This window comes from Neopelma chrysocephalum, unplaced genomic scaffold (genome assembly GCF_003984885.1).
Source record: "Neopelma chrysocephalum unplaced genomic scaffold, ASM398488v2 Primary Assembly neopelma1_24, whole genome shotgun sequence".
In the NCBI taxonomy this organism is placed as follows: domain Eukaryota; kingdom Metazoa; phylum Chordata; class Aves; order Passeriformes; family Pipridae; genus Neopelma; species Neopelma chrysocephalum.
Window position 1 is genome coordinate 41,918,088 of NW_020897693.1, and position 15,949 is coordinate 41,934,036.

The 15,949-nt window shown below is 38.4% G+C and overlaps 1 protein-coding gene across 2 annotated transcripts in view; it reads left to right on the forward strand.

Annotated features, from left to right (window-relative positions):
* Positions 1 to 15,949, forward strand: part of UNC79 (unc-79 homolog, NALCN channel complex subunit) — a 108,049-nt gene that overhangs the window by 41,219 nt on the left and 50,881 nt on the right. For both annotated transcript variants that reach the window (XM_027673866.1, XM_027673861.1), the window contains 8 exons: positions 178 to 335; positions 684 to 865; positions 2,116 to 2,317; positions 3,938 to 4,117; positions 5,145 to 5,210; positions 9,440 to 9,726; positions 12,715 to 12,897; positions 13,627 to 13,789. In XM_027673866.1, the coding sequence (XP_027529667.1) occupies positions 178 to 335; positions 684 to 865; positions 2,116 to 2,317; positions 3,938 to 4,117; positions 5,145 to 5,210; positions 9,440 to 9,726; positions 12,715 to 12,897; positions 13,627 to 13,789 (1,421 nt within the window). The remainder of the gene's footprint in view (positions 1 to 177; positions 336 to 683; positions 866 to 2,115; positions 2,318 to 3,937; positions 4,118 to 5,144; positions 5,211 to 9,439; positions 9,727 to 12,714; positions 12,898 to 13,626; positions 13,790 to 15,949) is intronic.

Consider the following 15,949-nt stretch of genomic DNA (forward strand, 5'->3'; position numbering starts at 1 on the left):
AACTGCTCAAGTTGAAGATTTGCAAGTAGCTCTGTTTTTCTGCAAGCCACTCTGTAGAATTCACATAAATGCCTAGGATGGCTCATAAAGATTTTCATGAAAAGTGCATTACGCTTAGAAGAAAGGATATAAAGGGAGTGTTTTTATAAGCAGGCTTGCTCTTTTTTGTCTTTCCAGTTTATGGGGAGTTGTGAAGTCTGAGTTCTCTCAGCTTTCTTCCCTGGCAGTCCCACTTCTTCTTCATGCACTTTCGCTTCCCCATGGAGCTGACATTTTCTGGACCATCATAAACAGCAATTTCAACAGCAAAGATTGGAAGATGAGATTTGAAGCAGGTAGGCCTGAGGAATGTACTCTATTTTCTCTTTGTTACTTCTCTGAAGAGGTAGAACTTTCTCTGCTGTAACTGAGGAGACCTATAATAGATGATGATCTTTTTGCTGCTATGGAGAGTTTTGAAGATAGTCTCTTGCAAAACTATGGCACATCAGTGCTGTAAAATAGAGGAGAACATGAAACATTTTGGGTAATAAAAATCAAAATTACAACTCTTGCTAGGTATTTTTGTTGTTACTTTCTCAACTGTGCATGATTCTAGGAAAGTTCTATTCATCAGTACATAAAGAAGCCATTGCCTAAGTGAATATGCCTCTTTTCTTTGTCTGGGTACGTGATGGCTACAGTGGAGAAAGTAGCTGTTTTGTGCAGATTTTTGGATATTCACTCTGTGACAAAAAACCACCTACTGAAGTACTCCTTGGCTCATGCATTCTGCTGTTTCCTGACTGCTGTGGAAGATGTCAACCCAGCAGTAGCCACAAGAGCTGGGTTATTACTTGACACCATAAAGAGACCAGCTTTACAGGTGGGTGCATTACATGGGAAAAAGTACATTCAAACAGGAAACCGGGTTTCCACCTGAAGTTCAGATGTACAGCATCACAGTCACTGCTAATACATCTTTAGGCAAGCATTATAGGTCTTGGTGATTGACATAGGCACAAAATAGCCAAGGGAAATGGTACTGCCCTACCCCCAACTTAGAATCATGGAATTGTTTACACTGGAAAGGACCTTTTAAAGATCATCTAGTCCAACCATAAATACTTTGATGACTGCAGAGGATAATATTGCATTTGAACTGGTTGTAAAAAGCTGTAAATAATTTTTATTGCTTTAAAATAATTTGATATTTTTCAGTTAAAAATACATTTGTAAGTCTTATGACACTCTGCTGAGCTCACAATGAGAAAATATATTTGAGCAAAACCAAACATGGCCTTGATCTTCACAAAATTTACCTAGGCATGTCATTTTATCATGTGAGGGAACCTGTCAATCCGAATTCTCATGATTAAAACTAAGTGGATATGAGAGAGAGATAAGCAAGATAAATAAATCTCATAGTACACAGTTCAGTTCTAGTTCTCTGGAGAATAGAATGAATATGTGTTTTGAAACGTTCAGTGTTGCTGCCTGTAAGAAGTTGTTAGTATTTGCTAGTTTTATTCCATTTGGTACCTTTTCAAAATAGTTTCCAGAGAACTTGAGTTCAGTGAGACTGTTGCCAGTATACCGCACTTCCATATTTGATGCGAGCTTTCTTCTCAAAGTTAAGTCTTGACACTAGAGCCGAAATTCTAGTGCAAGTAACCTACAGAAGAATTTTGAGGCTAAGTGCCTCTGATACAGTTCACCATGTAATTTTTCTTCCTCTGTTTGGGCTTGATGATTCATTCTTTTTGTAATTAAGGGCTTGATTCAGTTACCTGAATGTAAGGTTTTTCTCAAGCAGGGGTGTATGAGCAAAGTACTTTGATATTGTGTACCAAATGTGCAGTAGGACAGAACTTTGCCTGCACCTTTACATTCCTCAGAATCTTAGCAAATTCTACATTCTAAATATGATGTTCATTTATCTCCTTACTTACCTTACTTTCCTGTTGATATCAATAGCATTAGTTCTGACTTAAAGGACTAGATAGAAAAAAGGAGCTCAATCTTTATCCTATACTAATTGGCAGGAGTTGTGACCTTTCACCTCCCTTTGCTTTAAAAAATCCTGAAAAGATTTCATATCTCACTTCTGTGTTATCTTTTTGTTTCCCTCTATAGGGTCTCTGCCTCTGCCTTGATTTCCAGTTTGACACAGTAGTCAAGGACAGGCCCACAATTCTTAGTAAGCTTTTGCTACTTCATTTTTTAAAAGCAGATATTCCAGCTTTGAGCTGGGAGTTCTTTGTGAATCGCTTTGAGACCCTGTCTCTGGAAGCACAGCTTCATCTGGACTGCAACAAAGAATTCCCTTTCCCAACAAGTAAGCAGAATACAAATCAATCTGATCTCCTTTTATCATGTTCTGGAATTTAATCTTCCTGCAAGGGTCTGAGAGACTTGTAGGTATCACATGTATAAATTCTCTGAAATTAAGTAATCTTTCAGGCCAAAAGAAGATAAATCAAAGTGAGGATTTTTTGACTGCCCAACTATGGATTAAGCTATAGTCTGTTGCACCTTTGGGCATCATGTTTTGCTCTCCCTAGCATGTGATTGCCAGCCTTGGTTGAAATGCAGTCTGGTTCTATCATCAACTGCAACCTGCATTAACCCATCTGTTCTATTGTAGCTGTTCTTATGCTGTCAAGTTCACTATTTTCAAAGTCCTAAATTGTGCCTGACCCTGTTCTGTGGTGGTCTGTCTAAACTCAGCCCTAGGAGCTGTATGATCCTCAAAAAAACCCCAATGTATGTGGCACAACACAAGAGGCACATGGACTCGTGGAGCCAGTGTTCAGTTAACTATTCTTGCAGTGACAAATGTATGTAAATGTTTATCCTGTTCATACTTGGTTTCTTGATGAGATACCATGTCTCCTTACATTCACTAGGAAGGGACTAAAAAATAATTCATGCATGATTGTTTAGCATTTAGAGTAATTGAAAATTTCCTAACATAAGTGGTGGCCCATAAGGAAGATCTATTTCCATCTGATTTTCTTGGAGGAGGTGGGAACAGCTGTTTGAACAGCATGTGCTCCCTTAGCAGCCTAATGCCTCCTCCTACATTTGCATGGAGCCCAGTGCCTGAAAATTCCCAGGTGCTGCTGCACAGGAGAGGGGTGGAACTGCAAATGTATTTTCTTCTCCATATGTGAGTAGCTTAACCCAATCCTGGGAACTGCTAATGTGACCTGAGGAGGGAATCTTGACACTGTTTTCTAGCATCTCTAGCTGCAAGTGTAGGGTCATATCTTTAAATATGCGTATTTGGGAGTTATTTAAATTATGCAGAAGATAATTTTTAGATTTCTTTTTAACCTTCTCTTTGCCATTTCAAAGAGTGGTGCAAAGGATGGGCTCACTGGCTTCAGTCACTCAGATCACTGAACTCGAGGGGTTTCAGTGCACTCTAGACATGAATATGGAAAAGTATTGGTGACCGCATTAAGACATGCAGTGATGCTGCTGGTAACGCCACTGTAACTGCATAATGAACACTCACAGGTTTTTTGTTCAAATACAGGATGGTAGATGTAGGCAGAACCAGAGGTCAGTGAGGCAAAACTAGAGGCCAAATTTGTGTATGAGTGCACTAAATGTGATCCGTACTCATGATATTTTTGCCATTTTAAGTAGGGTGCATCTCATATTCCCTTAGCCTGAAATTCAGGTTTTGATTTTAGGAACCTGTTTTTGTCCAATCTCTAAAGAAAGAAGTAACAGCATAATTTTTTAACATAGTTATGCCCTTTGGGGTTTTATGGATTTCAGAACGAGAGCATGCAAATGAATACCTTGCAGGTGGACCCCTTGAGCCCATATGAAGTTTTCTTGACTGGAGTGGGACCTGGGGTCCAGTTGCATTAGGCACTTGGCAGCGCTGGGGCCTCACCATGCTGTGGAATGAATCCTAACTTGGTCAATTGCATTTGCAAAGCTATCACTGCTGTCCGGACGAATGTCGCCAACCTCAGTGATGCAGCAATGTGGAAGATCAAGAGGGCTCGTTTCGCGCGTAACCGTCAGAAGAGTGTGCGCTCCCTGAGGGACAGTGTGAAGGGACCAGCGGAGTCAAAGAGAGCTCTTTCCCTTCCAGAAACCTTAACCACCAAAATTCGTTGAGTATCTATTTATGTTTTTGTGACACATCTCCATCTTCTCCCTTAGGATCGTATCCTATTTATGGGTACACATTGGAGCTGCCAATATTTATCCAATTGGATAGCAAATTTAGGTTTCTGACTGTTTTGGGCATTATTCAGATAATGACAAGTTAGTGAGTTTGACAAAGAACACATACAGACATTATGTCTATGCTGTGTTTGTTTAAAATGACATAACAAAATGCTCCAAGACTAGTTTGTATATAGATCTTTATTTGTGGCTAAAACACACTACTTTTGTCTTAAATAGATACAGTGTTTACAGGAAAATTCATTTGTTACTGATTTATCTATTAGTTGTAATTATTAATCAGTGCATGCAGTATATGATAGACATGTAAAATCAACTTTTAATGTCTCAAATGAATTTTTGGATACATTCAGAATTCTTTTGTTAAGAAACAAATGTCAATGCAGCACGTCCTTCCTGCTAGCTTCTATAGGAGGATGTAGGTGCAGGAAAACCATAGGCCTATATGGAGTGCCATGCAGATACCTTTCCAAGCAGAAATAAAGCTCAACCATTCTCATTTAGAGAATTTTACAAACACAAATTAGTCTTTATATTCAAATTGGACCTCTCATGTTGCTCTTATCCATATAAAAGGTTGATAAAACTTTCAAACTTGGGTGCTAACAAACTATTAAGTTACAAGGTAATTTTCTTTCCAACACGCTCTCTGCCCTCGAATATTTTGGGATTCTTAGGTAATCCTTCTTGACCAATTATTGATCCTGCATATGGACTCCTGTGTGATAACTCTTCTACCAGCAAAATTAAATGATGGAGAAAGTTAGAGTTATAGAACATGGTGCACAAAACCTGTAGGGCACAGAAGAGACATATTCCAAGCAATTACACTCACTACCTGACAACAGCGCATGAGTAAATGAACATAAATATGCTAGCACTGAATATATGCTAAGTGTAAGATGTCAGTGCTGCCTTATTAAACAGAGTTGCTCTTGTTTTTTTTAAAGCTGTGAGCTTGACCAGACATGAGCAGTCTGCACCAGCACTTGGAGGAACACCAGAGCAAACACCAGGTGGGTTTGACAAGGGAGGTGTGTTTTGATGCAACAGGAAAAGGAAGGCTCTAACTCTGACTTTCTTACTGAATCATGAGATAAACTTACACAAGATGGAAGTTGTCTAAGTGGCACAGTGAATCACATCTCAGCATGGTTCCAAAAAGTGTAAATTGAAGCTTTGCTCACAATTTGTGCTGAAAGCTGCCTCCAGTTGTAAGTAGTATTTCAGAGTTGGGAGGAGGTTATTCAGAGGCAGTCAGCTATGCCAACAGTGCCTCACCTTCCTGTGTTTCATTGCCCACAACTAAATCTTTAGTAAACTGGCCCTGTGGGTCACCTATGTTGAGCCTGGTCTTTGACCGTCAGGTTTTACAGACAGCTTTTGCTTATCAGTACTGTAAATAACACTACCTCTTCTGTATACTTTTAGACATCTTAAGTCCTTTATTTTGTATTAAGTGACATTTTGTGAAGATGTCACCCTTCTGTCAGACATCTGTAGAACAGGTAGCTCAGCAGGGTCCAAGTAATCTCTTACGTAATTGTGACTACTGACAGTTCTTGCTTTGAGTGCTGTGTAGACTGACAATATGGAAATGAAAAAGTCTCAGGTTCAAATCTTTTCATGCTCCTTCTTCGAGACTTGGATACTTCCAACGGATGCAAATTCAGAATCAGAACATACCAGCTTATTGGGTGATCAGCTGAAAGGAAGATATCTTGTCAGTGTGGGTGCTGACTAAACTGTGAAATGGAAGAGTAGAGCTTCTGAATTAGTGGTATATAGCCGTGTTCTGCTAGCCCAGTGAGAGCTGCAAGTCAACCAGTTTCTTATAGAACTGGTGGGTTGTCACAGGCTCATAGAAGGAACAAGTGAAATAATGGTGTGATGAATAGATGTGTCAGTGAATGACTCTTCTTCACTTACTGGCACCAGTCACCTAGTATGTACTGGGCTTAAAGGAACTTGTCGTATAAGAAGTGTTAGTCTCAAGTAGCCATTGTTAGCCATTGTGATTTTATTAGATGTATTCCGGTACTTTGAACCTTCACTTTCCATGCTCTGGCTCTCTTCTGCCTCTTAATCACCTAAGGTTCAAATGAAATTTCCACTAAAAATGTATATATAAAAGAAGTTGCATGTAGCTAGTTACTACTGATCTGAAGAAAAGTCTGATAATATGATTTGGAATATCACAGATGATTTGGGAACTAGGAGACAAATGACTGTCCCTCTCCTTCTGCCCAGTATTTATTATTTCTTTATGAAATAAATAAATAAATTCTTGTAAAAAAATTATTTTAAGATTTGACTCATTATTTTTAACACTGCATTGGCAGTACTGAGCATATCTAATTCAGCTAAGGAACTGACTGACTCCTGAACAGAGGCTCTACATCTGTTGTAAAAAAACATTTGTTTTACACATATCACTTGAATGAACTAGTCCTCGTGCTTGTCTGTTCTTTCTAGATCTAAAACTGTCATTCTTGCACAGTCCAAATGCAAGCTGAATTCAGTGTGCATTTTGTATGCATTGAACACCAGGATCATGTATTTGTTCCTGTATCCACTACCTGTATCCTGGACAGTCACTGAGAGAGTTCAGCCTGGAGAAGAGGAAACTGAGGGGAGACCTCATTGCAGTCTACAATTTCCTTGTGAGGAGAGGAGGAGGGGCAGGCACTGATCTCTGTGGTGACCAGCGACAGAACCCAGGGAATGGCCTGAAGTTGTGTCAGGGGAGGTTTAGGTTGGATATGAGAAAGAGGTTCTTCACCCAGCAGGTGGTTGGATGCTGGAACAGGCTCCCCAGGGGAGTGATCACAGCACCAAGCCTGACAGAGTTCAAGAAGTGTTTGGATGATACTCTCAGGCACACTCTTGGGAGCAAGGCCAGGAGTTGGACTCGATGATCCTGGATCATCGAGGTCCCATCCTGGACCCACTCGATGACCACGGGTCCCTTCCAACTCAGAATAGTCTGTGATTCTGTAAAGTGAAATGTCAGGAAAAGTCCTGGGAAGTGTTTGTTAGCTAGTGTTAGTATTATGAAATACTGGCAAAATTGAGCATTTTATCACTGAGCTTCTAAATCATATTGTTCAGCAAGTGAAAGTAAAATGGATTAATCTTTTCAGATTAATTACTCATTGAGTTCTATTTGGAGAACCAGGATTTATTTAGAGCTCAATGATCCTTTTCCTCACTTCATCTTATCTCCTTCTTTGTTTTCTTGAAAATATCACAACATGTTAAAGAGATGAAAATAAATAGGGCTAATTAAAATGGATCTAATGTCATCCTTAAAAATGATGTCTTTATGATACAATTTCACGGAAAATTTTAACCTGGATAAAATATGTGGAAAGATTATTTCTCAGTTGATGTCCACGAAGCTAAGGTTATTTACTATGTGCATTTTTAATGTGCTTCTAAATGCTTTATTTCTCATTCAAATTATTTCAGATTTCATTGTTTTTGCATCTGCAAATCTCGGTCCAGCAAAAGCTTGGATAGAGAATTTTCATTTTGAGGGAAGGTTTCAGTAAATAAAAAATCCCAGTGAAAACTGTCTGGAACAAAAAATATCGTATAACATGAAGTTCATTGTTTCTTTTTACCAAAATGAGACCAGGAAAGGAAAATTATTCTTAATAGATGTGGATCCGAAAGTAGCACCCCCCCGCCCAGTGGAATGACAGTTTTCATTTTCACCTGTCATAGAAATAAAAACCTTCTCCCATGCTCTGCAAAACAGCCAATCAAACAAACCCCTTTGCTCACCCACCAGTAAAAAATGTAATATATTTTAACATTATTCAAAAAACTTACAGACACTGCAGTTTGTCTAGTGAAGATGCAGTTGTACCAGCAAAGGAGTCCCTTGTCAGAATAGCATATTACATTGAGAATATTGGTAAATTAGAATATTAAAATAATTTTTAGTATTTACTATAAATATATAGCTATGAATGTACAAAAAACCTAGGGCATGTAAGTAACTTTAACAGACTAAGTGCATATTAAAAGCTGACTAGTAACCCTAACACAGATGCAGGAGCCATTTTAAGATTATACTTCGAGTAATCTTGCTTGTTTAATTTTTAAATTAAAGTGTTGCTGCAAAAGTAAGGACTATGTCTGGTAGTTGAAAGGATTTATGCTTGAAATGAAAACAAGTGGATCGCTTTATAATTCTGCTTCATACTAGCTTCCTTTATCTCAGTTATTCACTGTCAGACAGATTTTAACCATGGATCAGAAAATACATCAGAATACATTTTAGTAACAATTAATTTTAATTATTCAGTTATAGTGATTAATGAGCAAACTAAATTTAATGGTGCAATAAAAAATTATTGTTCATATATTGCCCTGTTTTGATGCTGTCAAAATATTTTTTTTGTTCCCTTTGTTGATCAATCCAATGAAAAATTTTTAATTTATTTTGCATGTAATGCATATGTAATGCATTTTATTTATACAAAAATATTTAATTTAATTTGCTGTTTTAAAATAGAACACTTTGGACTAATATATTTTACTGTTATTTGGCTATGGATTTATTCAGAATTATTTAATAAAAGAGTTGTATCTACTGTTGTGTGAAATGATTTCTGTTTTTTCATTCCTAGTGTTGCTACCATGTAGAGCTTTAGAAACAGCTAAGCACTAAAAAAAGGCTTTATATGTAGGGTGAAATGGAAGAGAATAATTTCAAAGGGAATTGCTAGAAAATTCTCTTAATCATACATGGTTTTAAGATTGACTGGAAATACTGTATTTAAAAAAAAATTAAAATATGAGAATGAAAACACTTGCCCAGTTGGAACCTGTTATTTGCAGTGTGTCAGTTTTGGATAGTGACAGCCAGCATCCAAGCCTTCCTGTGCTTTGTAAGTAGCCTCTTGTCTTTAACATGATCATATTCCTGTGGAAAGTACTACAGATTGATTATTTCCATTTAGAGTTTATAAACCAAATCTTAAGGTTCTACTCTGGGAAAAAGTCACCAATGTTTTCACACAATAGATAGTGTCCCAAGAACTAATAAAAGATAATAGTGCCTATGTTTTGGTCCAGGTTATTTAAGTGAAATACAGATTCAATGCTGAAAGGGAAAGTCTTCATTCTTTGTTTAATCATTATTTGGTAGAATTTTTCATATTTCCTACCTGTATTGTGTACCCTGTTTACGGTGTTACCCAGTGTCTGATTCCAGTGTCTCTTGTGCTGATAGGACAACCCTCCCCAGAGAATGATAATACAATAAAAGACCTGCTGCCAGAGGATGCTGGGATTGATCACCAGACTGTCCACCAGCTCATTACAGTGCTAATGAAGTTCATGGCAAAGGATGAGAGCAGTGCTGAGTCGGACATCAGCAGTGCTAAAGCTTTCAACACAGTCAAGCGCCATCTGTACGTCCTGCTTGGCTATGATCAGCAGGAAGGATGCTTCATGATTGCACCACAAAAAATGCGTGTTTCAACATGCTTTAATGCCTTTATTGCTGGAATAGCACAGGTAGGTGAAGGCACTTACTACTTTTTGCCTCTATTGCTTATTGCCTGTTGTTGAAATGGTGGTAGCACAGCGTTCTTTGTAGCAAAATAATGGCTAAATGTGTTAATCTTACTTAAAGCTTCCACGACCTCTTCCATTGGTGAAAGAATTTCTACTTTCTACTAGTAGTCTAAACTTGCTTCCTCATTGGCATAGGGATAATGGTTTTGTGTGCATGGAGGCATGCAAATACTATTACTGTATGAAAAATTAGACACTGTTTCAGACCTCTTTGCCTTCTTTCACTAGCCTGTGAATGCCTTACTTTCCTCATGTGTATTTCCTCCTTTCCTCTTCAGGAAGACCTGGGACCCATGCATTCTTGCTTGTTTCCCTGTGTGAATGATCTGTAAACTCTTGAACATTCTTCACTTTGTAGGAGGCTCGTTTTTCTTCCAGTACTTTCTCTCCTCCCTTTCCTAGGAAGTGGTGTCACCATGATGAACTTTTGCCTACAGTGCTATGATAAATGACCAAGCACATCCTTGCCTTCTACCTTCTTTCTCCATCTTATAAGGAGGACCATAATTTTCTACCTCACAAGGCTCTTCTAAGGCTCAATTAATTCTTAGTCATAGCAAGTGCGTGGTACTGGGCTAAAAAATATTTCACACTTATAGAGTATTATTTGCAATGAAACATTATCATGACTTCAATGCTTTTTCCTTATCACTGACTCTCATAAAGGATTACCTTAGGGGAACAAGAGGGTTTTGATTTCAGATGTCCACTGTAACCTTCAAATTTCAGTGGTCATAGTTGACCTGATTTTCAAAAGTACTGCTCACTGCAACTGTAAATATCACTGCCTGCCTTTCTCTTCCACCTTTAAAATGTCTCATGATAGCTGAATTCACCATTTCTGTTTAAAAGCTTCATAATTGAATCCTGGTTCCTCTGATGTCAGATGGAGTTTGAGAACTTCAGTAGGCCAGGATTTTTTTCTGTGCAGCAGACATCAATATTTTAGTTTATATTTTGGGGGAATTTGTTTCTTAGCTATAGGTTTGCTTAGTTTTGGGAATCACCTTTACTGCAAGAGAAATGCTCTTTGCAATCTGAAGATGTGTTTACATAGTGTAAAGTCAGTACTGAACTCCTAAGAGATCTATTTCAGTTTTAGTTCCTGCTGAAGTCATAAATACTTGCTTTCCCCCCCAGCTCCACAAAGGTTGGGATTGGGTTGGCTTGCTGGTTCGTTGATTTTGATTCAAAGCTTGATTGGAATCGCCAGTTCAAGAAGAAAAAGTCCAATATCTCTTAGTATTTTTCGTCATAAAATCTGAGTATTTCGAACTGCTGAAGACATAACCCGCCTGTTTCTCCCCCTGGCAGCCCAAGCTGCCTGTTTGGTGCTGGCCGCCAGTGCGGTGCTGCCCCACGTGGTGGCGCTGCCGCCCCACGTGGTGGCGCTGCCGCGCAGGCCTGGCCCAGCATCCATCCCAAATCTCCCTGTGGGAACTTAAAAAATGGGTCTGCTCAGCCTGAGACATGTTTGCATTACAGCATGTGCTGTACGTTAAGGCAGCGCTCTGTCTTCTTTGTATGGATGAGTTTTTCCTAACCGTACTCTGTAACTATCACAAGTTACATAGGCACTGCAGTGTAGGACCAAATTTGGTGATTATATATCATATATCCGACAGGCTCACCCTACATGGAAAGGCATGGGGTTCATCTATTTAGCTTTGTGCATGCAACACAAATATTTGAGACAGCTGCACATCGAACTAGAGAATTTTACACGGAAAAACTAGTCATCTTGTTTAGAGAGAACTTGAGACATGAGTTTAGTGTTTGTAAATTAGGCTCATCCCCTTGTTCTAAGGAAAAACAAAACAAATACAGACTGTCTGTTTAAATGTACAGAGCCCCTGATAAAATGTGCTTAGTCCACTGAAACTGCAGGGACATGTTAGATCTTGGGGTTGTGCTGGAGTTGGTTTGGCCTGTTGTTACATCTTCCCGTGTGTCAACCAGTGTAGGTCAGCATCAGAGACGATGCTTGTGGATCCTTTGTGGATCCTTGTTAGGATCTATTTTAACTGCTGATTTCAGGGTGTGTGATTTTAAAAATAGCTAATGTTGCAGTGCTAATGGGAAGATTATGAAAAATAGCAATACAGTTTCAATCAAAAACACAGTTGTGCCAGGGTAGTGGGAATATATGGCCTCACTGCACCTAACGATCAGGATTCAAACCTCTAGGATAGACCCCAAATAGCATGATGCTCTTCAAAGTTCATGGAAGGCAGGGCATATGAGTAGCAATAATCACAGCAACCTGTCTGGAGCAACACTGCCACTTAAAACTGATGAACATTTTATTTAAAGCAAGATATTTTTCATTCATTTTATTCTTGGATCCTTTAGAATTTGTATGCTTGTACTTCCCACATAACATAGTGGACATACTCTTACCTTTGCTATGGTGGAGAGTGGGATTCTAGTGTCATTACCTAATTCCAGAACCTGGGGCTTAAACACCTAATGTGGCAAGCCTGTCGAGAAAAAAAAAGAAAACTGGCAAAACAGTGTTAATACAAACCCCCCAAATAAAATATGCAACACCAACTCCCAAAGCTCACAGCTGCATCCTATCTGTTAAACATGGGATATACATGATATCGTTTTGTGTGTTGAAGTATGATCAGCTTGTGCTATAATACAGGGCTATCCCACCATAATATACTTTATGAAATTACCAGTGTATGTTAGAATTTAGACTGTATTGGATGAAAGGCTTTCAGAACACGTTTTCTGTTGTTTAATTTTGCCTATCTAGCTAAAATGAGAAGATGGCAAACTGGCAGAAAGCTTCTAACTGGCAGTAAGGCTTCCTTAAAACTGTCCATTTCTTTTCACTTAACTAGGACCTCAACTGTATTATTTTATTTTTCAGCATAAGTGGATTTGGTTTTGGTGAGGTAACTCCTGTGCTCTTTTCAGGTGATGGACTATAACATTAACCTGGGAAAACACCTTCTTCCCTTGGTGGTGCAGGTGTTGAAATATTGCACTTGTCCTCAGCTAAGGCATTACTTTCAACAGCCTCCTCGCTGCTCCCTCTGGTCCCTCAAACCTCACATTCGGCAGATGTGGTTAAAGGCTTTGCTCGTTATTCTCTATAAGGTGAGTGGTCTTAAAAAGATGCTGTCCACAGAAAAAATTGCGCTTCAATTTAAAATTTGTTGCAGGGAACACCTAAATGAACAGCAAGTGAAAGGAACTGTAAAGAACACTTTTCTTTTATATGATTACTCACTGCATTTAATTTCAATGTCTGAAATAGTTAGGCTTTCTTCTGTGCTACTGACTTCATCTATACTTCTGCAGTGTATGTTGTCTTTTGTGTGTTTACCTGAGAAAGAAAAGTATGGATTTGAAAATAGAAAAATGATGTATGAAATTCCAATGAGAAGTATTTTGAGTAACTTAGAATTAGTTTTGAAAAATTAGTAACTTTAAATGGGGGAGTGTGTCAGTTTAACAGCTTGTATTCTTTAGCTGAGTGATGCTTTTAGGAAGTGCTGTTAAATGGTAATGTGTCTATGCACTGAAATGGAGCTGTGAGTACTTTTGATATGCTTAACAAATTTCTAGGAAGTCTGTAGGGCATACAAGGAAGTGGAGACACTAAATGTTACTAATATGGACTTTTAATATTTTATTAAAATAATTCTGTTTACAAAGCTGACAGCAGTCCTGGTTCTCATGGCGTAATTGTGAATGTATGATGAAAGGAAGGCAAAGGGCATCCAGCTGACCATATTCTTGTAATTTTTCTATTTTACTGCCTAAATGTTTATCCAAGGAGAAAAGTTAGTTTTTAAGCTGAAGTTTTTCTCTTTCGCTGAACAGTACCCCTACAGAGACTGTGAAATCAGCAAGATTGTACTTCACCTAATCCACATCACAGTCAATACCCTCAACGCTCAGTATCACAGCTGCAAGCCCCATGCAACTGCTGGTCCTTTGTATAGTGACAACAGTAACATAAGCCGATACAGTGAGAAGGAGAAAGGTACTTTTAACACTGATTTGTATGATAGTCATTGATTTGATTCATTAAATCTTGCAGTTGTTGTAGAAATGGGTAAATAGGGTCTAAACCTTAGAACTTAATACTCAGAATTAAGTCTGAAGTGTGACTTATCTCACCGGCTATAACCACCTACAGTAAAAGACGTTCACAGTTGCTCCTTAGGTTGAGATGTCTCACATCTCTTGGGGGGAGTGTATCTTAAACTTAGTGGTTCAGTCACCATGATAGTGATGATAGTTCTTGGCCTTTTCCATGGCAGTACTAACTGACCGTGTTCACACGCAAGGTATGCAGCCAGCCTAATGCCACATTCTGATTTTACATTGTAATAACTTGGAATCATAGCAAGAAAAGAGAAAATTATCAATTCAGTCTATAGTTTGCTTTTCTGTGTTAAAGGAGCTGAAGTTGACTAGCTTAATACAAACGTATTTGTGGATCTCTAAAGGCAGAAGAGAATGGTTCAACCCCTAGTGTCAGTGTTGGATTGTTAACTCTGTATGTGCTTGCAAGGGTGCTCTGATGATGTGAGCTGGTGTAAGCTTGAGACTTGAAGTAACATGGTGTCACTGAGTGTAATTCCTTACAATTGTGAGGTTTATTACATGTTAAGTGTTAGTGATCAAAAGGTTTTATCAGGTTTAGCAGGTTCTTTTGATGATAATCTGAAGCTGCCTTTCAGCTATTTTGCCTTTTAGCTGCTTGTTTGTGATTTACATCCTCCTTCTCAAACAGTCGTCTTAGTGTGGAGCAAACTTCTGAAAAAAAATTCAAGAAGCACTCTTGTTATGCATGTTGGTCCCTTTTCCTCTTGCTGCTTGTTGCTTGTGAAAAGATATCCAGCAAAAGAAGAACACATTTTTTTTATTACCTGAACACCCTATTACTCAGCTCTCGAAAATTAAAGCAACCTTAAAATGGATTTAACCTATGTATCGCATATTCTTACTCACTTGGACATTTAGTATTGGTAGTGGAGGGCAAAAAGTGTTTAAATAACTGTGGCCTTACTATAAATTTACCTTTATTTTGAGCCAAGTTAATGATTTAATTCATAGTGACTTAATAATGCTGAGGGTAGTAATAATACATTTATAAAGTACGTTCACTTTCTGGATTGATTCTGAGATGTTTCTAAGACACAGTGAAGTGACTAAGTACCCAACTTGTCCAACACTGGTTCCCTGGGTGGCCTTGATTCTCACTTCATCATTGTTTCCCTATGTTTACAGTAAGGTTAATAATATTTACTTGCTTCCAAAGCTGTTGTGATGTGCTTTGGGCTGCATGGAGGTAAAGGACCATAAATGGACACATTTTACTCTGTAAATACCGACTTAAGCATAGGGCTTATTCTCCTCCTTTGTGGAAGGGCTGCAGAAAAAGGAGGATGTAGGAAAGTTTTCTTCCATCTGCAAGAAGCAGCCAATGTAATTCCACAGGGACTTGGAAAGTTGAAGTCTTTCCCACCTTTTCTTAGGAGACTTGTTTAATCTCTGGTAAGGTAGTGTGTGTGTTGCTGTCATCATCAAAAGTGGTGTTTAGAGAAATGAACAGATGAGAATTTCTTGTCAGGCAGCAAGAATCCCTATACTAAAGATGGATTTTCCAACTATTGAACCTTTTTCCTACTTTTTCTGCCAAACTTTGTTGTGGGGTTTGTGAGTGTTGTGGGAATCAAGTATACAGACTGCTGTAGAACTGGTGATAAATATTGTGAGAAGAAGCATTTGTTGCCAAGGGGAAGAAGAAGTCACACATAGGACATGACATTAAAATGATCTCCTAACTTATTAAACCCAATTCCTGTAGAAATTCTTACTATCAACCTTATTTGATTTTTCTGGATTTGTCATTTCAGTTATGTATCTTATGCCCTGGTGCTTTTAGGTGGCAGTTCCATAGCTTCACATGTACTAGCACTTTCTAGAAATTTCAAAGCTAAAGATATTGATGTCGAGTTTAAGTCTTCAGTTTTTGTCCATTCTAACTCTTTAACTTACTTGCCTCTCCACTCCTAGACACCAAATGCATTTCCTCTCCATATTTGCTTGCTAGAATAAACAAGGCGAACTTTGTTTTTCTTTTGAGTGCTCTGTTTGCTTTATTGTCCCAGTAGTGTTTTATTTCCTTGGAGAT